This window comes from Primulina eburnea, chromosome 5 (assembly GCF_022965805.1).
Source record: "Primulina eburnea isolate SZY01 chromosome 5, ASM2296580v1, whole genome shotgun sequence".
NCBI classification, from domain to species: domain Eukaryota; kingdom Viridiplantae; phylum Streptophyta; class Magnoliopsida; order Lamiales; family Gesneriaceae; genus Primulina; species Primulina eburnea.
Window position 1 is genome coordinate 1,961,484 of NC_133105.1, and position 26,565 is coordinate 1,988,048.

General features: G+C 37.7%; 4 protein-coding genes and 1 pseudogene across 4 annotated transcripts; 2 read left to right on the top strand and 3 right to left on the bottom strand.

Moving 5' to 3' along the window:
• Positions 1-933: 933 nt before the first annotated feature.
• LOC140832175 (septin and tuftelin-interacting protein 1 homolog 1) lies at positions 934-5,534 on the bottom strand. Its single transcript, XM_073196041.1, has 3 exons — positions 5,380-5,534; positions 1,675-4,339; positions 934-996 (listed from the first exon to the last, which is right to left on the bottom strand). The coding sequence occupies exon 2, from the start codon at positions 4,313-4,315 to the stop codon at positions 1,754-1,756; it is 2,562 nt and encodes an 853-aa protein (XP_073052142.1). The 5' UTR covers positions 4,316-4,339; positions 5,380-5,534; the 3' UTR covers positions 934-996; positions 1,675-1,753.
• Positions 5,535-8,061: 2,527 nt separating this feature from the next.
• Positions 8,062-12,484, top strand: LOC140832178 (bax inhibitor 1-like). The gene is made up of 7 exons (XM_073196046.1): positions 8,062-8,115; positions 10,138-10,260; positions 10,640-10,783; positions 11,100-11,191; positions 11,380-11,566; positions 11,729-11,884; positions 12,246-12,484. The coding sequence occupies exons 2-7, from the start codon at positions 10,144-10,146 to the stop codon at positions 12,294-12,296; spliced, it is 747 nt and encodes a 248-aa protein (XP_073052147.1). The 5' UTR covers positions 8,062-8,115; positions 10,138-10,143; the 3' UTR covers positions 12,297-12,484.
• Positions 12,485-13,865: 1,381 nt separating this feature from the next.
• LOC140832179 (monooxygenase 2-like) lies at positions 13,866-17,209 on the top strand (annotated as a pseudogene).
• A 424-nt stretch (positions 17,210-17,633) lies between these two features.
• Positions 17,634-20,043, bottom strand: LOC140832180 (pentatricopeptide repeat-containing protein At4g16835, mitochondrial). Its single transcript, XM_073196047.1, has one exon. It carries the CDS (start codon positions 19,996-19,998, stop codon positions 17,986-17,988), a length of 2,013 nt encoding a protein of 670 aa, XP_073052148.1. The 5' UTR covers positions 19,999-20,043; the 3' UTR covers positions 17,634-17,985.
• A 416-nt stretch (positions 20,044-20,459) lies between these two features.
• On the bottom strand, positions 20,460-22,124 carry LOC140831575 (phospholipase A1-Ibeta2, chloroplastic-like). The gene has a single exon (XM_073195316.1). The coding sequence runs from the start codon at positions 22,091-22,093 to the stop codon at positions 20,492-20,494; it is 1,602 nt and encodes a 533-aa protein (XP_073051417.1). The 5' UTR covers positions 22,094-22,124; the 3' UTR covers positions 20,460-20,491.
• Between the last annotated feature and the right edge of the window lie 4,441 nt (positions 22,125-26,565).

Consider the following 26,565-nt stretch of genomic DNA (forward strand, 5'->3'; position numbering starts at 1 on the left):
TCACAATTATATTATCAAATTTGAAACTAGAAGTGGGCGAATAAAGCCTGATACATCAGCATTAAACGTGTGCTTCAAACTTATAGTTACATGTGTTCCCATGCGGAAAAGGATGAACTTTTGCATGCATACGCAAACAAAAAACAAACAGAACAAGCGAACCAGATAAATATCTAAACAACAATGTTTTGTCATTTCGTGCATCTAAATTAAGAGATCTTATCATACAAATACACCAATCAAAAAAAGTAACCAAATAAATACGCCATCATTTTACTAATAGACGTTACCTCAGCAGATATTCCAGCATATTTGTGGCTTCCATTTGTAACAGTCGTCATCTATATCTGGAAGCAAGCACATGTTCTTTAGTGGCACTGGAGCAACAAAAAGCCAAAATATCCTCTCCACTGAAAAATCGATCCACAATAAAGGGAATGTTTTCCTGTCATTGCAGAACAATTAGCCGTGGGTTCTTGTTTGTTTCTAGAAAAGTGCAAAACGTAGAAGCTGTTGGTGCGGATTGCAAAACTGAACTGATATTTTGATGTTCGGGTATACATGTAAACTATCAGAACACTTTCAGAAAAGAAAAAAACATCTGGTAATAGAGTTTCCTAAAAGGATCAATTGCACGTAAATGCAATACAAGTAACGAAGCTTCAAATGTTAATTAAATTCCAGTCGTTGAAATTTACTCAGAAACACCACATGTAACACTGTTATTAGGAAGGAACTATCTGGCATCCGCAAAGAGAACAGTTTCTAAAGGCTCAGAATAAAAAACTGTCCAACCACGGGAATTTGAGCAAATACTAACAAAGATCTTGAGCAAGGCTATCTATCTAGTAATTTCTTGAATTAAAGTAGAGTTCAGCAACCGAATGAGAACATACAAAAAGAAGTTAAAACACCAAGCTCAATTCAAACAACCTGATGGATTCCTGCATTAAGCGCAGCAGCAGTGGGTCCACCAACAAAGCGAGGACACAGTGACTGAAAACAAATAAATAAGGACTTTTTAGAACAGAAACATAAAACATGAAGTAAATATAGGCGAAATAAGAAGCTCAGCTTCCCCATGATTGATAGCAGCAGCAAAGCCTCAAAATAGCCAATAGTGTAGTACAACCCTATATATACTATTTATACTACGATTCGATGTGACACTCTTAAAATAACTCAAATATAACATTTGATGATGAAAAATTATTCCAATATATTTATACTTCGTACAAAAATTTATTGTAACCATCGCAAGAAGTTTACCCTAATCTCATGACAATCAAATGCTTGTGTAATTTTTATCAATGACGGAGACATACACGAAAATGCAACTTGAAATAAATAAACGCCATAATAAATTACTAGTAAAACTAAATATTGACACATGAATACACACTTTAATTTCTATATGGATAATCATTCAGAAAACAACAAGTTACAACCATAGCACATCATCATTTTTCACATCATAAGAAAATTTATACAATACTCGACAAGTGGGTCAAATGTGGCCGTATAAATGGCGCTGTTCCATTCTTGAAAGAAAATTCCAGACAGTTCACTAGTGCGAGTGGTATGCAAACATAGGCTTCTATCACATACAAAAAAATATATCAAGATAATGACAGCAATCATATTCATTCCACGCATAATAAATGTGATTCCAACCTTAGAGGTTATGAATCCCAAGTTATTGAGCACCTTAACTGCATTTCATTGATAAGATTACGGTGAGAAACTCAGAAACTCAACGTCGCTTCAAAGTAGAACGATTGTGCAACTCCAACAGCTGTTCAAGGGATACCAAAGACCACATATCCTCGTTTTGTGCAAATACTTTTTGGTTAAGGGAATCTACTATTATGCTTATGTTACCAAAGCCGTATATCTGGTGTCCATCCTGGGTTCTTCCAGGTTTAGGTTTAAACAAGAGACCATTCTGTTGAGCATGAATTTCAATAACTTCCCTCAAATTCATCTCAACCCCACCACCCATACCATCTGCTTGAATACCATTGCCCAGGCCAGTAGAGGTATGCTGTTGAGCTTGTACCGATGCTTTTTTCTGTGTCTCGAATTGTCTTTGTTCAAGCACCCTGAGATAACTTAAGTTCTCTTTAAGGCCAGGCTGCACCACCTCCATGCCTTCAACAGCCTGGTTCATCATGTCCAGACCAATATTAAGCCTAAATCGAATATGCTCATTTGCTTGGAGTTCGGGTGGAAGAAGTTCTTTCCAGCCAAGATACCATTTGGTTACTTCCTCAAAGTTTGGACTTGAGCGTAACCAATGATACAAAACTTCTTGCCATTTATTGAAGAAGATATCCATCAGTTGTAGCATGTGATGGATAGGAATAGCAGCAGTCCATGTTCGTACCCAATAGAATTCATCGAGTTTCTGATTGGCAGGATTTATTTGCAACTCATGCATGATTACCAATAATTTTGGAATGATGTAACGAACCATCAGTTGCTCCCAACTAGCAGGATCAAACACGGTTTGCCAAGGAGACAATATGTAATAAGCAGACATATCACTAGGGTGCCAAGCATGAAGGACACTCGCCAACCTATTACGTATTGTATGATAACAATTTTCCAACTTCTGTCCCAATAAAGGCAGCCATGGATGTATCCAAGAATGAATTGGGATGGTTTCTCTGCGTGGATCCCATGAGTCTACTGCAGCAGATAATTTCGGTATGACTATGCTATCAAGTATGATGCCTAGAATATGAGGAGGTAAAAGCTCTTCCCAAGACTCCAAAAACCGAAGCATGGGTTCCGGATCTCGTGCCTGCCAAGTATTAGTCCCAGATATTCGCACAGCAGGAAACACAACTTCCATCAGCAATTGATTATACGGAGATGTGGCATCAGAGATACTCAATGAATCTTTCCCTTGAAGCAATTTCTTCCACGTGGATACCACCTCCACTTCATGTCTTGGATTTTGAAGTGGATCCCATCCCTGAAATATTCTAATAAACAAAGGAAGGGCGTATGAGCATGCAATGCACGATAAATTGCACAATGTGTAATCATCAGAAAATCTAGTCTGCAAGTCCATAAATGATGTAGCAAGTGATTTTAGCGTCAGCAATCCATTTGAGCTCTGGTCACTTATTCGGTCCAGTACACCAACTATCTCTTCCATGTTATCGAGTTGCTTCCTTTGGCGATATGCCTCTTCCTGAAGTTTCTCCTTTTCTTTCTGCAAAGCAACCACGGTCTCCCTCTCATTCCGCAGATCCCTATCCAACTTTTGTACATCTAGCTCGGCCAAATCAACTATCAATCTGATATTGTGCTGGAGTTCAGGCATTGGAACATTGTTTTCCCTGGCTCTTTCTTCCTCATTTATGTTCTCTAAGTTGGTCAAAACTCGAACCTGGGGTCCTCTCATGTCAAAAACCTTCTGAAAAACTTCAAGACCCTGCTCTTGCTTCTTGGCCAGCAATTCTTCGGCAGTTATATAAACTTTCTTTTTCTGTGGAGCTCTCTTCGACCAAAGCTTCTCTTTCGGGCGACCCTCTGAAGCTTGACTTAATTGAGCCAGTGGTTTTTCATCCAATTGTGGTAACACTGAACGACTAGCTTCATTATAGTCATTAAAACCCATTCCCATATTCTTAGGCCGCAGCTTGGCCTCGATGGGGGATAAAATTCCCTGCTCGTTTTTACCAAGACCGCCTCCTTTGTAACCCATCTTCTCCAGCAACTTCATCCCGATGCCCTTGGTATGCTTTTCAAAGGAACCAACATCAGATGGCTCCGATTCTCTTCTCATGGCCTGAGAAGATTTCTTAGCCAACACGGCCTTTTCCTTTTCCCTTTCTTGTCGCAGCTTCGCACCTTCCTTTATCCTCTTTCCAAATCCAGCAGGCAAAAAATCATCGTCTTCATCCTTGTCAGCTTCAATATGTCCAGCAACATTGTTGGCATTTTTGGAAGAGGATGAACCAAATCCAAGACCCAAACCCATAGGTCGGGTATTATCTTCCTCAGCTGCTTGCTTATCTTCCTTGGAATCTAGATCAATCTCCTGATTAGGCAAAACAGAGCCAGTCGAGACAAAATTGACAGGCCTCGTATAATCAGTCGTCTTGGATTTCCTATGTTTCTTTGAACCAGACACCTCATAATCAGAATCACTATCACCAGAAGCAAATACACCATAAAGGATATCATCTTTTGTCTGAGCTCGTTTTTGTTTGCGCTTCCCGATAAATTCGCCACCAATCCACTGACCATCGTCGTAGTCATTATCCATACTAAACCGTTCCATTTCCTGATACTCATCCATCTTAAAACAGGTCAGAACAGTGCCCTGTAAAAAGCGGACCAAACAAGTGGATGGATGAATAATCATTCCAATCAATTACCTTGGGTGAATTAATGTCAGATAATAGAAAGTAGAAATAGAGGGAAAAACATTTGAGAATGCAAGTATCAATATAAGATGTCAACGATAGAGACTTCTGAATTATTAAGTATCAAGCAATTAGAATATATTATAACATATAAATCAGAGGTCCAGCTTAGATGTACAGATATACATGCGTAAATCAAATATACTGGAGGAACACGGAAACCCCGTTGCATGAATATACCATAATCTTGCTTGAACACTTTCGTAAAAAGTTATATAATGACCAAAACCCCAACTCAATGGGTTTTATACTATTGTTTCATTAACTAAGCTTGATTTGACCTTAGCCTAACACACACACTAGCCAGGGCGAATTTGGAACGCACAAACAAAACAAGTAATAATAAAAAAGAGTTGAAAGACAGAATCCCACAAAAATCCTAGAAAACAACTCATAACCCAAACCCCAAAACCACAAACTGGACTGTGAAATAGAGAGATACACAATGAGATTCTAGAAGTCGAATAAAAAACAGAATTAACCAAATTTTGTTCGGCAAAACCGAACAAATGGAACAGAATAAAATTCGGTTATTTCAGTCTGTAACAAAATTAACCAAATTTTTAAGGGGAGCAAAAGATCGATTAAAGAATCAGACGTAAAAATTCATACACAATGTCTACATAATATTAAACGAGGGATAACGAATCGAGAATTTCCACATATCTTCACTAAATGCACCTAATTCGTTCCCGTAAAACATAGAATGCGCAAAAGTGGGATGAAGAAACAAAGGAACGAACAATTTTCATTATTTTCAAACGGAACAATTCAAGATATGCTAAAAAAAAATTTTACCTTCATATATATATCACTCAGATTGGCTTTTCAAGTTGGTGATAAAAACAAAAAACAAAAACAAAGAAAGCTATTCCATTACATGAAGCGTCAGATCTCCTTATATGGGAAATTAACTATAAATACACGTAAAACACACCTCAAGGACGAGATTCAAAGCTTCAAGAACAAGTGCAACCGGAGAAAAAAAAATCGGCAATCAAAGAAACGTCGATTTCTCTCAGCTGTTAACGTGGATTTCGTTCGATTCTCGCGACAACTGAAATCGAATTTAGAATCCAGCTAGGGCAATTAGAGATAAAACTATTTATTTTCTTATGGGCTTCGTAGGGTAAAAGATTTTTGGGCGTACTCTTGATAGCCCAAACATTATACCATTTTAAAATTGGCCCTATAAATAAATTGAATTTTATTTTTAAAATAAATCAGTTAATTCAGTTTAACCGATATTTAACTGATTTTTACAAAATTAAAAAAAAAATCGAATTTCCAATTTTATTCGATTCGCTCAATTTAATCAAAATTTTGTTCAAAACTGAACTCGTAATTGATGAACTCGCGTGTTTTACTGTAATGTAAAGGATATCTTCGTCTGACTATTTGGGCTAAAGGGCCCATATAGATTTTACTACGTTCGCATCTCATTGGCTGAGGTGCATCTTTATGTATTGCATTACGTGGCATTCATTTATTGGCGGGAACACTCCACCTTCTTCTTTTTGATAAATATTATATTGTTTCAGACTTGTAATTATTAATAGTATTGAATTTATTAACAATAAATATATCCATGGTTGGAAATTTATATTACAATCAAATTGTTTTGGTTATAAGAAATGACAAATACCCTACAGTCTCACGAATCCTAATCTGAGACGGATCAACCTTATCCATATTCATAATAAAAAATAATACTCTTAGCATAAAAAATAAAACTTTTCCATAGATGACTCAAATAAGATATTCGTGCCACAAATACGATTCATGCTTCTCACATACGTTTTTGTCAATAGCCTATATAAGTTGGCGTGGTCTTTCTGAAGCATTCAAATCGCTATTACTTGGGGAAATTTAGGGAAAAGGGATCCAAAAGTGATTTATTTAAAAAAAGGATCCATGAGTCAATTTACATAAATGTCCTTACGTTTAAACATAAATATATTATTAAATTTGATTTTGAAACCTTTAACACTGTATTCATTCTCATTTCAGTCGACTTCAAATCTAAATCTCGTTTCCGTCGACTTCTTCTCAAGATAATTTATCTTTCACATTTATTTCGATTTATTGGGATTAGTCAATTTACTTGAAAAAAAAAAATCAATCTACACTTAAAATCGACCAAAATTTTGATCGATCAAGACCGCTTCCAAACAAAGCAATTGGTCGACCAAGACCAAAACCATTTTGGTTTTAAATGGTTTTGGTCTTGGTCGACCAACCAATGGTCGACCATTGGTTGGTCTTGGTCGACCAAGACCAAGGTCTTGGAATTGTTCGACCAAGACCAAAAGACCAAGGTTTTGGAATTGCTTGGAGGTGGTCGACCAAGACCAATCGACCACCTCCAAGTGCTTGGAAGTGGTCGATCAAGGTTGTTTTTTGATCGATTTTTTTTCTAACATATGAATCCATATATTTGACAAATATGACCGATAATTACTTAATTTTGACGGATAATTACACAATTTTGACCAATGTTGCATGTTTTTAATATATGAATCACATAATTTCACAAGTATGTTCTATAATGTTACATTATTATGTTACATGTTATGACATATGAGCCACAATTTCACAACTATGTTACATGTGTTTTGACATATGGGCCACAATTTCACAATTATGTTATATGTTTTAACATACGAATCACAATTTCACAATTATGTTATATGTTTTAACATATGAATCACAATTTCACAACCAATGATGTTACATGTTGTTTTAACATATGAATCACAATTTCACAACTATGTTACATATTTTAACATATGAATCATAATTTCACAACTATGTTACATGTTTTAACATATGAATCACAATTTCACAACCAACTATGTTACATGTTGTTTTAACATATGAATCACAATTTCACAACTATGTTACATGTTTTAACATATGAATCATAATTTCACAACCAATTATGTTACATGTTGTTTTAACATATGAATCACAATTTCACAACGATGTTACATGTTTTAATATATGAATCACAATTTCACAATTATGTACATGTTTTTAACATATGAATCACAATTTACAATTATGTTATATAATATTGCATGTTTTAACATATGAATCACATATTTAGCTGAATCGACACAAAGTAGACCTTGTTGTTTTGGGTCGACCCTTGTTGCTTTGCTTTTGGGTCGACCCAAAGATATATCCTACAAAATTCAATAAAAATTAAGAAAATAAGATACTTATAAAAGACAAAAATTAATAATAAAAAAAAACATTCAACTTTCTTCTTGGTCGACCAAAATTATGTTGGTTGACCAAGAAGATGGTTTGGTCGACCAAGAAATTCCAAGAAAATTTCTTGGTGGACCAAAATTTTTCTTGGTCTACCAACAAAATTTTGGTCGACCAAAAAAATTATCTTAATTTTGGTCGAGCAATTTTTTGGATGAACTATTACTTTTTCTCTAAATAGATTCTGTGTCGACCGAGAAAAAAAAGAAAAAGAGAATTAGTTATGTTAAAGGTTTTAATTAGAGTTAATGTAATAATCAAGAGTCAGCTCCTTTTTTTAAAAAAAAAGTCAGAGTCTTTGTTTTTTAAATCTTTTATGTTTCAATCCCATTTTTTTAATTGACCCCTATTACTTGGAGAAAGAAAAGACATTTGAAAGTCGTTTGCTTTGCTAGGAGTGAGAAAGAATTTATTTAAAAAATGAGGACTCTGATTTTTTTTTAAGAAACAAGGAGTTGACTCCTGATTATTATATTAGCCGTAATTATATTTTTAAATTAATCAATTAATTGTCTTCTTCTCTTTCTTCTCGGTCGACACACATATTCTCCGATTAAAATTTACGAGCCATCTATCTTTCCACCCAGAAAAATTAGTCGACCAAGAAGAATTTTCTTGGCGACCAACACCTTGGTCGACCAAGAGGAAACTTCTTCTTGGTCGACCAAATGGTGGTCCTTTGGTCTACCAAGAAGAATTTCTTCTTGGTATACATAAATGCTACTTTGTCGACCCAAGTTAAATATGTGTTTCATATGTTAAATCATGTAATATTATGTAATGAAATTTTGATTCATGTGTTAAAATATGCATAATAGTTGTGAAATTATGATCCATATGTTAAAACATGTAATTGTGATTTTTATGTTAAAACATGTAATTCAATTGAAATTGTGATAACATATAATTGTGTTTTTTATGTTAAAATATGTAATTCAATTGAAATTGTGATTCATATGTTAAAATAGTAACATAGTTGTGAAATTGAGATTTATATGTCATGTAACATAATAAGCTAAAACATATTACATTATAGAACATACTATACTTGTGATTATGTAATTGTGATTTATATATTCAAACATGTAACATAATTGTGAAATTGTGATTCATATGTTAAAACATGCAACAAAGTTATGAAATTGTGATTCATATGTTAAAACATATTGAGAAATTGTGATTCATATGTGAAAACATGGAACATAGTTGTGAAATTGTGATTCATATGTTAAAACATATAACATAATTTTGAAAATTGTGAAATTATGATTCATATGTTAAAACATGTAACATAGTTGTGAAATTCTGATTCATATGTTAAAACACTGATTCATATGTTAAAACATGTAACATGGTTGTGAAATTGTGATTCATATGTGAAAACATGGAACATAGTTGTGAAATTGTGATTCATATGTTAAAACATATAACATAATTTTGAAATTATGATTAATATGTTAAAACATGTAACATAGTTGTGAAATTCTGATTCATATGTTAAAACATGTAACATAGTTGTGAAATTGTGATTCATATGTTAAAAATAGAATATATTTGTGAAATTGTGGCTCATATGTCAAAACATATGTAACATAGTTGTGAAATTATGACTCATATGTCATAATATGTAACATTATAGAACATACTTGTGAAATTATGTGATTCATATGTTAAAAACATGCAACATTGGTCAAAAATGTATAATTATCCGTCAAAATTAAATAATTATCGGTCATATTTTTCTTTTAATCATGGATTCATGTGTTAGAAAAAAGGTCGACCCAAAAGCAACCTTGATCGACCCAAAATCAACATGGGTCGACCGAGAGATCAACATGGTCGACCCAATATCAATATTGATCCACAATGTCAACCGCAGAAATCACCATGGTCGACCCAAACCAAAACTGAATTTCACTAAATATAATCGAAACAAAAGATCAATCATGTCCAAAATAAAATCAATACAAATCGAATTATCAAAAATAAAATGTCTAATATGTAATCATACCAACATAATAAAAATGACCATCAGATCACCAAATGATCGACAACTTGATTTGACCAGCTTTGATCGACATTTCAGGAAGACCAAAAGCTTTGGTCTACCATGTTGGTCATCAACCAGTGTTATGTCTTTGAAGACCAAAGCTTGGTCGATCAAAGCAATGGTCGACCATCGATGTTTATTTTTTTGGTAGACCAAAGCAATGGTCGATCAAAATATGGTCGAAATTTTCTTCTTCAATCAGTCAATCGACGAACAAAAATAAATAATAAATCGAAATAATCATTAATATTATCAGATTATATATAAGCTTAAAACACAAAAATATTTAAGTAAATTGACTTATGAATCTTTTTTTTTAAATACTTTCATTTCCCACTCCCTTTTCATTGAATTTCCCCTTTGCTAGAGAGGCTAATGGATTCGTTCGCATCCTTCTTCGATTCGCAATCTTCGTCGCGCAATCGGTGGAGTTACGATTCTCTTAAGAATTTCCGCCAGATTTCTCCCGTCGTCCAAAATCATCTCAAACAGGTTCCTTTTTTCCTGCGAATTTGTCGATGGTTTCTTCGAGAATTAATAAGTTTTTTTTATGTCTTTATCTGAGTGACGATTGGAATCGAGGTCATACGTTGAGAATCAAAGATTATCCATTTAACTAGGGTTACGTCGTCAATTTTTTCTGGTTGTTGGTATTGAATTAAACTGATGCTAAAGATTTTATTTTGATTTTCCTCCGTTGATTTGATTTTCGGGATGATAATATTTCTGACTAATTCTAACAATAAGGTTTCTTGTATATTTATGTGTTGAAAAATATAATTTAGAATTCTTCCGAATCCTTTAATCATTCCTTCCGTTTGTTGGCCTTTTATCCACAAATATTTGAAGAGAAAATGCTGTCTGATCTCAGGTGTACCTCTCACTATGCTGCGCCCTGGTAGCGTCTGCGGTTGGAGCTTATCTTCACATTCTTTTTAACCTTGGTGGGTTTCTTACAACTCTTGGATGCACGGGTAGCATAATTTGGCTACTCTCTGTGCCTCAGTATGAAGAGGTATTTATCTTTTTTGTCAGTTGTTTACATCTATAAAAGTTAATGGATGGGTATTTACTATTTTTGGTTGACTTTACGCCGAAAGCAGTTTTATGTTTTACTTATGAAAATTTCTGAAAGCATACGAAGCAGATGAATTAATACTTTGAATTTTGGGGTTTATTTGGAATCTTTGGTATATGCTTTCGTGTCAGAAGTTTTTCAAAATCTTGGCATTAAACTTATTAAATTTTTGGAAATTTTAAATTTAGTTTTTAGTAAAACTGATATCCATGCACGTTCTCAAATTTTTATCATCTTTCATTATAATAAACAGAAAAAGCGGATGTCTCTTCTAATGGCCGCAGCACTCTTTGAAGGGGCCTCAGTTGGTCCGTTGATCGAATTGGCAATTGACTTTGACCCAAGGTATATGTTATATTCCGGGTCCATATGGTTTTGACTTTATTTGGTGCCTTTTTTTATTTGGACGCACATGAGATCTTACTTTTTTCCTGATAATAGCTGATAATAGACATCTGGTTTTCTTATTCGGCTAAGCCCACCCTCCTATGTTAAATTATGAATCTCATATCACAAGTTTTTTTGTGCTCCAGCATTATTGTTAGTGCTTTCGTTGGTTGTGCTGTGGCCTTCGGTTGTTTCTCAGCAGCTGCCATGGTAGCCAGGCGCAGGGAATACTTGTACCTTGGTGGCCTTCTTTCCTCTGGTCTGTCCATCCTATTCTGGTTGCACTTTGCATCGTCAATATTTGGTGGTTCTATGGCCCTTTTCAAATTTGAGGTATATGATTTATTTTTTACTTCTCTTAATTTTTACCTATGTCCGTCTGGTATGTTTCAAACTTTAAACTTGAGAAAAATTTATTGACCTGAGAGTTCCTGTCTTCTCCATTCATGACTGGTGATAGCATATAACTTATACCACTTCGTTTTCCTCTTGCAGTTGTATTTCGGGCTCTTGGTGTTCGTAGGTTACATAGTAGTTGACACTCAGGATATTATCGAGAAGGCACACTTTGGGGATCTCGATTACGTGAAGCACACTCTGACCCTTTTCACTGATTTTGTTGCTGTCTTTGTGCGTATTCTTATCATCATGGTAAGGACTTTTTCATTGGAGCACATTCGACTTGCAAGGTTGAATTTTACTTGGCTTTAGCTTAAAATTTATTTAGTTTGTTGAAATTATATGATACTTTACATTATAGTAGTCCAAAATAAAAACAGATGATTATTTATTTTCATCGTATATTAATAAATTTATGCAGTTTTTCTTTCATGCTACAATGAGCAGTAATATTAACCGAACTAAAATTTGAAGAATTTCAACAATAATGATCAAGTTAACCTCATTCAAACGAAGCTCAAAAGCTTCAGATGAACTTAAGGTTGAGCTCGAGCTGTTTTCAAAGCTTAATTCGAGTTTTGCTAATTTATATCCCTAATTGATCACATTGCAGTTGAAGAATGCATCCGAGAAGGAAGAGAAGAAGAAGAAGAGGAGAAACTGATTTTGTGAGGAGAAACCGACTGTGAGGATGACAGTAGTTTCGTTCTGTGTTTCCTAGAAATAAGCTCTCTAAAATGCGACTTAACTGATTTGGAAACTTGCATTCGTTTCTATACCTTTTTTGGTTAATGTTACATATACGAGGTTTTTCAAGTAGCACAAACATAAATGTGTGCGTAATTTGTTTCACACCTTCTGCCTATGGCTGTTTTGTGTCGTATCCTTCTCAATGTTTCTGGTTGTGATTAACCCGTATTTTGAAATGTAATTATAACTATGATTTATAAATTAATTTCACAAAAGTTGGTAAATCCGGTTAGGGCAGCTCTTCTGCCCTGCCCCCAGCCGTTGATCTGCCAAAATTATATTAGGTCCTATGATATTTTTTATATTGTTACTTGGTGTCCTTGAACAAATTCGTGTGTAAAAACTTCAAAAAGTAATATTAATAATTTTCATGATATCAACGCACGGCCTCAGCTATCAGACAAATACATTTCGATAAGTACGATGAATCATGTCTTGTTTTACCTGAAAAATCAAGGGCCTGCACAAGTTGACAGAACTCATAAACTAAATTGCTCCTCTTGTCCATACCATCCCAAATCTCCACTGCCAAATGGTGAGTTTTAGAGTTTTCATCATGTTGTTTGATGGATTCATGCTCATTTATGAAGCTTAGAAGTGACAATCAATCAATCCTAAAAATTGTAAACTTCCATTTCATCCAAACTAAACCTTGTGTGAATTTGCTCATCGGATCGATTTTCTTAGAGTATCGTCCACTGTCGGGAGAAAGCTCTCTTAGTCACAGTATACGAAGAGAAGCCGAGGACAAGGTCACCATCATCGGAAAATGGGCTAGCCGGTCGTCACCACCATTATTATCGTATATATCATAATGTCTCAAAACATGATAAAAGAGACAGATGGGATGATCGGAGAGCAGAGCTTCTCGAAAATGCCAGATAATTACGAGCAACTTCAGTAACTACCCATTCAAAAGCACCTCTTACGAATCAGGTGTTGTCATTTATAACACATGATCATATTTTTTGGTCGGAGTTCGTTGTCTCGTACCAATTCAGTTAAATGAAAATCCATTGGATGTTCTCTCGAGTTCCATGCATATATCATTCCGACGTCTCATCCGATAGTATATAGCGTAATTTGTCTCCAAATGCAAGCAATGCATGCATTGACAGATTCTCCTATCCGAAAGAAAGCCAAAACGCCGCAACTACTCCCAGTTATCTGGGAAAATGGGATTTTATAATATTCTAAAATGTTTTCTTTATTTATCTCCGAATATCATACCATATAATATGGTTATAATATAGTTAATTTAGATTAAAATGAAAACAATAATCCTATACTGAGATTTTTTATGATAAAGATACGAAACCAATCAATGATAAGGTCATATAAAACAAATTTATTTTTTTATATTACATTTATAAAATGTAAATTAAAAACATTATAATTTTTTTTGAAAAAATATATTCTAAAAGCTACACTTTTTTTTTATAAATCGATTTTATTTCATGAAAATATTATAAATTTCCTTCAAAATATAAGATAATACCACTCATGCAATATCCACAAGCTCCAAACGATCATCAAAACAAGCAAAGCAAAGTTATCCATGGCGAGTGTCGTATTAATGCCTCCGAGATGGCCGTCTAGCTTGCCTTCATCGCGGCCAGAGGCAATCCACCTCACCAAAATAAGGAGAATAATCGGGTCCATGGCGGATGCTGAAGCTGGTGGTGTAAGTAGAAAGGAAGACATAGTCATCGTGGGGGCTGGAATTTCTGGGCTTGCTACTGCTGTTTCGCTACAAAGGTTAAAAGTTCTTCCAATTACCGCTGATTCTACTTGATTTTGGAGTTAGAGTTTTTTTTTTTCTTTTTACTAAGGAGTTTTAAATTCAATTTTTGTTTGTTTTGTCGGTTGAATGGATAATGATAGGGTGGGGATTGGGTCGGTGGTGCTGGAGCAGGCTGAGTCTCTGAGGACTGGAGGAACATCGATTACGCTTTTCAAAAATGGATGGAAAGTGTTGGATGCTCTAGGGGTGGGAAGCCAGCTGCGAAGCCAATATCTTGACGTTCAAGGGTATGCAGTAGGTTCATGGTTTCGGCCAATGGATTGCGAACTTTGCCTTACATAAATATTATCAATAAAGGGTGTGATACATTTTGAAAACACTCTAGCTTTAGGACACTATGTAAGCGACTGAATTTCTTGTTTTGACCTGGATATATATTTCAAACACTGGTTATGCCTCTCAATATCCAGCCTTTGGCCCTTCATCCTGTAATCAAGGGGTTGCCCAAACCCAAAATCTGCAAAGTTCGATAAACGATTATGTCTTTGAAAAATTGCATTTGGCTTTCTTTATTCCATTCGGTCAGGTTCAGTTTAAGGATTTTATTACATTTGATTGTTCAGGTATAATTGACATGGTTAAAAACTGGTCAAAATGTGCCATGGGTCATAAAGTTCCTTGTTTCGGTCCCTGTAGCGGTGGTGTGATAATAAGTCACACTATGAAATTCAAGAGACCTGTGTGTTCATTTCAACTTCATGTTTATTCTATCCAATTTTTAGCATTGATAAATTGCATCATATTGACCCATTTCTGTCATGAAAAAATTATATAAATTTTTTATTGAGAAATTGTTATTAGACGAGTTGTTATCGATCTTCTATTGAGGACCAGAGACAGAATTCTGAACTAGTGTAAATTGTCGATCCTGGACTATTTCATGTTGCCAGCTGTACAGGATGGTGGTGAAATCAGAAGATGGAAGGGAATTGCGATCCTTCAGTATTCAAAGATGAGGACGAAAGGTGACTCTTTTCGATGTCCTTTTCGGTTGTTTGATGCTCAAAAGTTATGTATATGACATTTGACTGTTTCCATGAAACAGTCAAGAAGTTCGAGCCGTAGAACGACGAATGCTCTTGGAGACTCTTGCTAGCCAGTTGCCACCAAATACTATTTCATTCTCATCTAAGATTAAAAATATGGAAAGAAGTGAAAAGGATGAGATCTTGCTGAAACTCGAGGATGATTCTCAGATATCTGCTAAGGTAGGTTGACTGACAAACTTCGTTCTTGATGTGTTTAGATTTGCCATGGGATAAAGATTTATGCTTAATACTGATTTTGGTCCTAAGAATAACATTGACTAGTGGATTATATGTAAGTGCTGCTATCACTGGCCATTGATCGTTGTAGCTTGTTGTAGATTGTTATTGCGTGTGATGGAACACGATCTCCAGTGGCTAAGTGGATGGGTTTTCCAGAGCCCAGTTACGTTGGACATTGTGCTATTCGTGGCATTGGAATTTACCCTGATGGGCAACCGATGGAGTCAAAAGTAAGTTATGTTTATGGCAGAGGCGTGCGTGCTGGCTATTTACCTATCTCTTCCACCAAAGTGTATTGGTTTGTCTGCTTTAACAGTCCTTCACCAGGTACGCTTATAATGGAGCTAGTTTCTAATTAAATTACAAGAAAAATTATCATATCTGCAAGTGACTAGTCTCTACCAATAGCCATAATCTTTTCATTTTGGCACCAATCAATTTACCGAAGAGGACAAGTTACGTGTATTTCCGTTGCTTCTAGTTCAAGTTGTTCACAGACCATTCAATCTGGACTTGAAATGTGCACCTCACATAGGCATTAGTCAGTTCAAGCCACGAAGTCCATGGATTATTTTATCCCATCATTTACTATGCTTATTACTGTTTTGTTTTGGGTTTTTTTAGTTAAATTTTCCCTCCACACCCTTGAAGAAGAAATAGCTTCTCATGACAGTTTCTTCGTAGGCGAGTTTTGTTTCACACATTTATTTTTTTCCCCGGACTACTCCATCACATATTCATAACCACGTGGAAAACTACGTAATTTGTTTGTCAATAACTATCAAATCCTTCATCTTTTCATTCTGACTTATTCTTGGTTTTAGTTGTTGCACCAACCAAATCAATTCAAAAGAATGTAGTCTTTGAATTGAGAACGGTAAGCTTTGTATTTTAAAGATGTAATTTTCCGAACCACATACATGATTAGTTGGAGAGTTCAATTCAACATTATTTGGGTGAGTTTAGTCGTTCAAACAACATTTCTTATCTGCATACACAGTACGCACTAAAGATTGAACTCATGCCTCCTTTTCCTGCTACCATACACTATACAGTCCCACATATCAAGATTGAAGTTGAGCTTCCTTTTTTTGCTACGATACACTACACAGCCCCATGCTTAATTTTTTTATAAATGCCTAATGACAGGTCCAAAAATAACCGATCCCTCCATTTTGAGGCAGGAAACTAACAAATTACTCCAAAACTGGTCCTCAGATCTTTTGGACATCATAAAATCTACTCCAGATGATATGTTCATACGAACCCCTCTGGTAGATCGTTGGTTGTGGCCTGGAATCAGCCCTCCAGCTTCAGTAGGAAATGTTGTTCTTGTTGGCGATGCATGGCATCCAATGACACCAAATCTTGGGCAAGGTGGCTGTTGTGCATTAGAAGATAGCGTGGTACTCGCCAAGAAACTTGCACAGGCCTTAAAATCTAGGACCATTTCTGTAGAAGAAGCGTTTAGGTCTTATGGAAGTGAAAGATGGCCACAAATCTTTCCATTAACCATCCGTGCAAATCTCGTGGGTGCTCTGCTGCAGCTGGATAACCCGTTTGTGTGTTATCTTCGAAACAATTTTATTCTACCTAAGCTAGTTCGGCTTGGACCAATGCTAGAACATACGAATTTCGAATTTGAGCCTCTATAATGAACACATTGATCAAGTTTTGTTGCTCGAATTAAATGCTGATTTTTACGATCAACAGAATGTATGCATCAAAATAAATATATTGTTTACCATTCAAAAATCCAGCGTTGGATGAGAATTTGAGTGAGTTGAACTACGATGCAAGAATTATCCGCTTTAGTGAATCTAACTCAATCTATGCCTATTTTGTCTCTTAGTGAGCATGTCTCCCAAAACAATCCTATAGATTTTATTATTATTTCTTAAAATCGCTAGAATTCAATACCCATAAAACTTACTTTTACATGATTAATGTTTTGTTTTATACCCAATGTAATTAAAAAAATTCAAATAAATATTCACGATGAGCAGTGATGGAGCTTGCATTAAAATACCCGTATATTATCATTATATACTGTGTCATGAAATAGGCTACTATATACTTTTGATATATTTTAGGCTCAAAAAATCAGAATAACTACTCTCTTCACATAATACAAATCAAAATATATTGTTAATCAATTGCATGCTTCCTTTCCTAGCATATAAAACATTATAATAAAATCAAAATTATCTATTGCCAGTATATTATCTGTTTTCAGCGCTATGGATCGAATTGTTTGACAAGCTAGTCCTAGCTGAGAGCTTGGTCAAGATGGGTGAAACCTAGAATTTTAACATTACAAGCGGGATTAAACAGTGGAGAACCTTCCTCGTTTCACCAGTAAACTACTACATATGAGCTTACAATGATCGATGCACAAAAATCAACGCCAAGGGCAGCTTATCTAAATACAGCTGCGACAACTTTGAATACAGGGTTGAAACATCCATGCATAGCAAATCAGCATTTTGTTACATCCATGGACTTGTGAAGTCCTGTTTCAGGCTTACCAGTTACCAATAATCGTGGCAAGAGCATTTTCCATCAAGAAAATGGTGAAATCTTGTTGTATCTCTCACAGTGATCTCCCGGCCTTCAATTGCTGAGATAAATTTTGTGGCTTCGTGGCAGTCACCACAAACTCTTAGATTCTTAAATACTTGAATCGGCGTACCCAACGGTAGTTGTATTAGCCCAAAGGCAATGGCCAATTTCTCACTGTGCCACAGAAGTAGCTGCTCTTTCTGCTCCTCTCCAACATCATGCAAAGCAGATTCAAGATCAGGCACGTATCCTGCCAACTTCATCTTCTTCTCAAGTTCGGTGAGTTTTTCATGTATGCGTTCCAGTTCAGGGTGAAGCCTATCTCCTGATCTGAACTCATGAACGACACTCTTGACCTCAATCCAGCTGTATCCAGGTGTTTTAATTACCTTATTTTCCTTCATCCATCTTCGAACTTTTGAAACACTTTCCCAGTTCTTTTTCGCAGCATAAACATTTGCAAGTTGAACATATGCAGCCGGGTTCCCAGGATCAAGACTAAGCAAGTTGTTGGCAGCAAACTCGGCAATTTCCGAGTTTTTATGTATTCTACATGCACCTAGAAGGGTTCCAAATATAGCAGAATGAGGTTCAAAAGGCATTTTCTTGATCAAATCCACAGCCTCAGTCAGCCTACCGGCCCGACCAAGAAGATCAATCATGCTAGTATAGTGGTCTGGTCTTACTGCAATTTTGTAATCCTTCTGCATTTTCTCAAAATAACGAATCCCAACTTCAACTAATCCCGCGTGATTACATGCGGATAAAATGCCCACAAAAGTGATCCAATCTGGTTTTATACCGGTATTTCTCATTTCATCAAACAAACATAGAGCCTTCCCACTGACCCCATGTTGGGCATATCCAGAAATCATAGAATTCCAAGTGACCAAATCTTTAGACGACATCTCCTGAAACAACTTCCAAGCATCTTTCAAAATCCCACATTTGCAGTACATGCTAATCAAAGAAGTCCCCACCATTGTATCCAAATACAAAGGGGACTTCTGCATAAGCTGATGCACCTGTTTCCCAAATTTTAACACCGATAAATTACTACACGCCAACAAAATGGTACTAAAACTCGATGGATTAGCTCGAATCCTTAACTCCAACATTTTCTTGAAAACTTTCAAACAATCTTCGCCTCTACCATTTTCAACATAACCTGCCATCATTGCATTCCATGTAACCAGATTCTTGTCCGGTGTTTCGAAAAACACCTTTTCTGCCAACTCAACTCTCCCACTTCTCATATATCCAGTAATTATAGCAGTCCAAGCAATGACACCTTTAACAGGAGCCTTTCCAAACAACGCTAATGCTGATTCCAAATCCCCAGTTTCTATATATCCTGAAATCATTGCATTCCATGTCACAAGATTCCTCTTTGGCATAGCGGAAAACAACTCCTTAGCTTCATTCATCCTCCCATGTTGCGACAACCCTGAAATCATGGTATTCCAAGACGCAATGTCTTTAACCAGCATTCGATCAAAGAAACCCTTTGCTTCCTCCACGTCGGAATTTTTTAAATAACATGCCAACATGATATTGTACGATACAGTATCTGGCGCGGGGATTTCATCAAACAGTTGTTGGGCTTCTTTCAACATCCCCGGCCTTTTCGAAAACCCCGCTAGAATTGAATTCCAGGTGACCGTGGTTCTCATTTTCATGCTCAGAAAAACTTTCATTGCTGAATCCAAGTCCCCATACTGAATATAAGAGCTAATCATTTTGTTAAACGCGATTATTTGGTTAGACTCAAATGCACAATGGTTTAGCTCACCATAAAGTGGCGGTGATGAGGATTGAAATTGGATCGTGAAAGAATCGGATTCGGAGGGAAGTTCTTGTTGGTTTGAAGCGGCATATGCGCTTTGAATTCTTCCATAGAAGCGGGGTTTGAGATGCAGAGAAATTCTTGGCAAGACGAATGATATTTGGAGGTTCGAAGTTCTAAAATGACGACGAAACATTTGACATGTTGCATGGGTTTGTTCTTGGTAGTTCTAAAATGATAACCAAACATTAAAACAAAATTAATTTGTAATAATTCTTTATACCATGAACAAGTTTAAATTTTGAGGGATGGATTGGGTAAGATAATTTTGATAGGACATTGAGCTATAATGGATATATATATATATATATATATATATATATATATATATATATATATATATATATTTTGATGGATTAAGTTTGTGATTGAAATTATAATTCAGAGATAAATTATGATTTCACCTTTTTAATTACGTACTATGATGTACCATGTGACCAAAAAAGCAACAAAATTTTTAAAAATAAGCAAGAAAATAAAAAAAGAAAAAAATATAACTACTTACAAATATCATAGGGATTCAAATGCATTTTACCAAAAATGTAAGTGATCGCAAGGAAACAACAAATGGTGGGGATTGATATTGACTCAAATGCATTAATACGAATGGATTTTGCTATTTCAATATTTCAAAATCCAATCTTTTCTCTCTTATTATTATTATAATATCCAGATGGACTGGGCAAACAACTTGGTATTGCCGACAGATTATGTATTTCAGGATTCAAGATCAAGCCCTTCGCCTTGCTTGTGTACAATCTTTTCACGTTTGATTTTTGTTCGTTGAGCAACTTCAATAAACTTCTCTTTGCATTTGCCCTAAAGGGGCAATTTGATGCCAAAAACCCATCCACCAAGTGCAAGTAAGCTTCCAAATCATGGCAACAAGCTGCATCTGCATGGGGCTCTAAATACGGAGACATCTTGGTATCGACTCGGAGTTCCGTCCCGACGTGTGCGTACGCCCACGGCATACTTTTGTCGAGTGCATCTAGAAACTTTTTGGCTCCGGAACATCTCAATTTGTTGTCGAGTTCTTCGCTCACAAACATGCCAGGAACTCGTGTGATCACGTCCTGAGAATTCACGACCCTTAGGACCTTAACGTTCCTCGAGTTGAGTCTATTTGCGAAAGCTCGATTTCCAACTCGAGGGCCGCCGAAGGAGAACACGGCAATTGGAGGCATGTTAGGTGCGCATGCACTCAGCTCGTCCCCCACCAACAAAGCTAGGGCGGCACCAAGGCTGTGTCCGGTTATTGTTATACTAAGAGTTTCACCTTTATATTTTTGGATTAATCTTTGAACTTCGTCAACTACTGATTGAGATAAACTTGGGATATGACCATTAGCACCACGAGTTTTGAATAAGCTCAAGAACCCGCATTCCACTTTGGGTAATCCTCCATTTTCTTCTTCTTCTTGGGAAATTGGAACCAATAAATCTCTCATATTTTCGGCCCATTCGAGACAAGTGGCAGTCCCACGTAAGGCGATGATGATGTCTCTCCTTCCCATCCGTTGGATCTCCCTCCGATCATCACAAACAGCGACGTACCCGGCCCAACTCGAGCGTTGGGTCATCCACCCAAGATCCGGGGCCATGTCATCGACCCATGTTGGCAACCCGATCGAAGAGGTGGAATATAGGCTCTTCGTGACCTTGTAAGATTTATCAGGAAGAGCCACGTGGCGCAGCCTTTGAGCTTCCTCCATTGACATGGACGGGTTTGAATGAAAGCAATGATACGCTGCCTGAATAAACTCCCCGAACCGGACTACTTCTCGCCGGAGATTCTCGTCCAGAGGGTCGAGTAAACCAGTCCAATCATTGCTACCGTGATACTCCCTCCACCGGATGCCAAGAATATTCCGAGGAGAATATTCCGGCGACGTGGAAAGTAGCCGCCGCAGCCTGTTTAAATGACGCGGTGACATTTCCTCCGCAGCCTTCATTGCCGGCCAAACTCGGGCCAAATTCAACCTTTCGAAGAAACCTTTAGATCGAGTTTCTAGGTGGTGTTCTTTCGGTAACGGTATTTGGTCGGGTGGTTCCTTTGGAGGCTCCGTCTGCAACAACTTTTCAAGGTTTGGAAGGTGCTTTGTGGTGATATTTTCTTGTTTTTGAGCTCGATTCTGAGGGTTTAGAGGCGAACCGGAGCATTGAAAGACGGCGCGTCTGTCCTGGAAGAGCTGGAGATTTGGCGCCGGAAGCGTGTATCCGATTTGCATTGTGTTCCGATGGAAAGGCTTAACTACTAGTCCTTAGAGAGCCGCATGCATTAAACTGGATTCAAGGGGTTTATGTAGAATAACTCTTTGTTAATTGCCCTCGGAATATCTGTAAACTACGTTTCAGCCATGTCCAAACTTTAATATTAAAAATATATTCCCAATCCCCTCTTTTTTATATATGAAATGAACACAATTTTTTTTAATTATATTATACACTTTTTCAACCTATATTATCAACTAATTTTTTTAAGAAAATAATATCCTCAAATATAATAAATCAAATTATTTTATAAAATTTAATATTCATGAAGAAATCATTACAAAAATAATTTAATTTATCAATATTATTTTACAAAATTATCCTAATTTTAGTCTCATCTTTTTATTCGAAATGTTTGGCGTCTTCTTATGGGTTCAAGAAGTACAAATAGGGATGTTTCAACTCGATAAAAAGCTCGTTTGAGTTCGTTTGTTAATCATTATCAAATCAAGCTCAAGCTTGATTTCAAACTTGATAATTTGATCAAATCAAGCTCAAGCATCAAGATATTTGGCTGATGAGCTTGCAAACATATTTGTTTATAGACTCGCGAGTTCCAACTCGGGTCGTTTAGGTGGCTCGTAAGCTCGAGCTTGACTCGTTTGTTGAGTTTACAAATAAAAACATTAGTACTCACAAAATTTACATTTTTATATGTTATTTAAAATTATTTTATAAGCTTAAACTCGAGCTCAATTGTGTATGTTTTAAGAGCTTGAAAACGAGTCGAGCTCAAGCCAATCTTATTAAACATGATAAACAAGCTATTAATGAATCAAGCTCGAGCCCGACTTGATTAACATGATAAACGAGCTTCTAACGAGCTGAGCTCAAGATTTTCACGAGCTTAGTATTACGATACGATTTGATACGATTTAGTTTCTGTATTTTAGGTAAATATATCTTTGTGATTAGGAGTATCTGTAGTATCCCGATGCCTAAATTGAGTAATTATTGGATTAATTATATTCTGCGAGTTCGGAAGGAACGAACCAGGATCGGACCGTCCGAAGAGGTTCGGATCGTCCGAAGTGGGTTCGGATGGACCGTTCGGTTCGGTGTCAGACCGAGTCTTGTCAACAGTAGACCGTGTCAGGGTTCGGATCGTCCGAAGACAGGTGGCTGGACACGTGGAAGACATGCAGAGTTCGGAACGTCCGAAGTGGATCGGATCGTCCGAAGTGCACAGGATCGGATCTTCCGAAGTGGATCGGATCGTCCGATCGTCGTCTATAAATAGAGGCGCGAGGCTTCACTTTTCAATTACCAATTCCGAGAGTTCCAGAGCGTTTTAGTCGTTTCTGATGGGTTTCTAGCTTTTCCCGAGGTTCGGGCACTAGCAGGGAGCTACTGGCTTTGTAGCGGAGCTGTGCTCTAGTTGGGAGCTAGCGGCATCAGTGGGCTGACTACGGACGCAGGTATGGTTCTAGGTTCCCTTGAGATTTGGAAGTATCTATTAGTCTAGTTAAGGCTTTTAGATGTGGTTTAGTGATATGGTATCACTTGGATTGTAGGCTTGATTCTAGGGCTGATTACTAGGATCTACTGGTTTGAGGTACGGAAGTACTATCCGAGATATCCTGGTTGAGTATGCTTTACTATGTGTTGCATGTTTATGTGTTGCATTATTATCTGACATATGATGCATGGTTTATTATGCGGCATTTGCATAATCATGTTGGGCCTGTTTATCTTTTGAGATAGCCTGTTCAGAGGGTGCTCAGCCCTCGGTTGTTGTGGATGGTTGGACCCCGTTGGCCGACGGTGGTCAGGATACCGGTATATCCACAGGTTTATGGTATGGGAGCCACCTCCTGGTGCGACGGCGCAGAGTGCTACATACCTTGACGTCATTTGCCTGAGCAGTTTTTCGTTATACCCAGACCCTGGTATCCAGTACATTTTGCATACATGCATGTCATAGTCTTGTATACTCATTCTTTCGGTACTGAGCGTTTTATGCTCACGTCCTCGGTTTATCTCTGTTTTGGACACCCTATTCGATGGGGCAGGTCTCAGGTTGGACGGTCCAGGAGGGAGAGGACAGGGAGCTAGCAGGGGTTGACCTGTAGTTGCTGGTATTTTATTCTTGGGATTTAGTTTGATTTGGTTGTTTTAGTATTCGTACTTACTGATTCGATCGGGCTGTATATGTTGTTTTTTCCGCTGTTTATCTGATTCAGTTTTATTAAGTTAATTGCATGCTTAAGTTCTGATTAGTAGGTGATTCTGGAACGGGTCACTACATTTATGGTATCAGAGCATGCATTAAGATTTTGGGATTTAGAACTGTTCTTTTGGGTCTAATCTCTGGTGACTTTTTGTAGAGATGTCTGGTTTTGACGACGATGCTAGTAGTCATGGCAGCGTGGGACGCTGGGGAGACCGCGACGATCGGGAGCGTCGTCGAGAGCATCGGGAACGTCGTCCACACCGACGAGATGAGCCTCGGAGTTTCAGTATGCATAGGTTCTTGCAGATGGGGCCGAAACCTCTTTCGGGCGGCGAGACTCCGGATGTTGCGGAGAACTGGCTTGAGAGGATGGAGAGCTGTTTCAAGTCTTTCCAGTGCTCGGCGGAGCAGCAGATGGATACCCTTGATTTCTTGCTGGAGGGCGGTGCACGTAAGTGGTGGAGGTCTACCTCTGCACCGATAGTTCAGCGTCAGGGCCGATTTCCGAGCTGCTTTCATGCTGCTTTACTTTCCGCCAGCTCTTCTGCAGACCAAGGCGATTGAGTTGATCAATCTGAAGCAGGGGAGTTTGTCTGTTGATGAGTATCAGCAGAAGTTCTTTGAGTTGCTCCCATATGTTCCGCACGTCAGTGACAATGCGGTGGCCAAGTATAATCATTTTCTTCAGGGCCTCAATCAGGAGATTTATGATCGGGTCGTGGTCTGTGATGATCCGACGTCGTATGAGGGCCTTGTGAACCGTTGTCGCCAGGCAGAGGGCAGTTTGCTGAGGGGTCGAGCCATGCAGTCTGCTCGTCCTACTAGTTCTTTGGGTCCCCGTGCCCAATCATTTAAGAAGGCTGGATCTACTTCTTCTTCCTCTGGATCTGGAGGAGTTCACCATTTTGGGAAGAAGAAGGGCCCGTGTCAGCATTGCGGGAAGGACCATCCGACAGAGCGTTGTCGCAGAGTTGCGGGTGCTTGTTTCAGGTGCGGTGAGATGGGCCACATGAAGAGAGATTGTCCACAGATGGGTGGAGGATCAGGATCTGGTTCTCAGGCTTCAGTTCATCAGAGGCCACAGCAGGGACAGTCTACTCAGGGCTCTAACCTCCGACCGCGTACTCAAGGGCAGGTCTTTGCTCTTAACCAGGATCAGGCTGCTGAGGAGAACGAGAGAGTTATTGCAGGTATTTGTAATTTATGTGGATTACCTGCTTACGTTCTCATTGATACTGGTGCATCGCATTCATTTATATCTGCGAGGTTTGCTAAGCGTCATGCTTTACCTTTCACTTCTTTGGACATTGTGGTATCTGTTTCCACACCGATGGGTCATTCGGTGTTAGCTAAACGTCTAGTGATGGGTTGTCCTCTAGAGTTTGAGGGTAATATCTTAACTGCTAATTTGATGATTCTTGCGATGGAGGATTTTGATTGCATTCTGGGAATAGATGTGCTGACTGTGTATAGAGCTACTGTGGACTGTTACCAGAAGTTCGTGCAGTTTCGTCCAGTGGAGGGCGACAGTTGGTTTTTCTATGGAGAGGGAGCGCGACCCCCGATGCCTGTGGTTTCTGCTCTGAAAGCCTGTCGTGCCTTAGAGTCGGGCGGGGAAGGCTACCTTATCTATGCTATTGATTCGTCCGCAGACAGTGTCGGGGTCAGTGACATTCCAGTGGTTTGCGATTTTCCGGATGTTTTTCCCGAGGAGATTCCTGGTTTTCCTCCAGTTCGGGAAGTGGATTTCAGCATTGATTTAGTGCCAGGCACGGCACCAATCTCCAGAGCTCCTTATCGTTTAGCTCCATCAGAGATGCAAGAATTGAAACAGCAGTTGCAGGATCTTCTTGACAAGGGGTATATTCGACCCAGTGTGTCCCCGTGGGGAGCACCAGTTCTTTTTGTCAAAAAGAAGGATGGTTCTATGCGGCTCTGCATAGATTATCGGCAGTTGAATCGTGCTACGATAAAGAATAAGTATCCGTTGCCACGGATTGATGATTTATTTGATCAACTGCAAGGTACCTCTGTGTATTCCAAGATCGATTTAAGGTCTGGTTATCATCAACTTCGAGTTCATCAGGGAGATATATCAAAGACTGCATTCAGGACCCGGTATGGGCATTATGAGTTTCTGGTTATGCCTTTTGGGGTGACGAATGCACCAGCAGTTTTTATGGATCTGATGAATCGGGTATTTCGAGACTTCTTGGATAAATTTGTTGTGGTGTTCATAGATGATATCTTAATCTA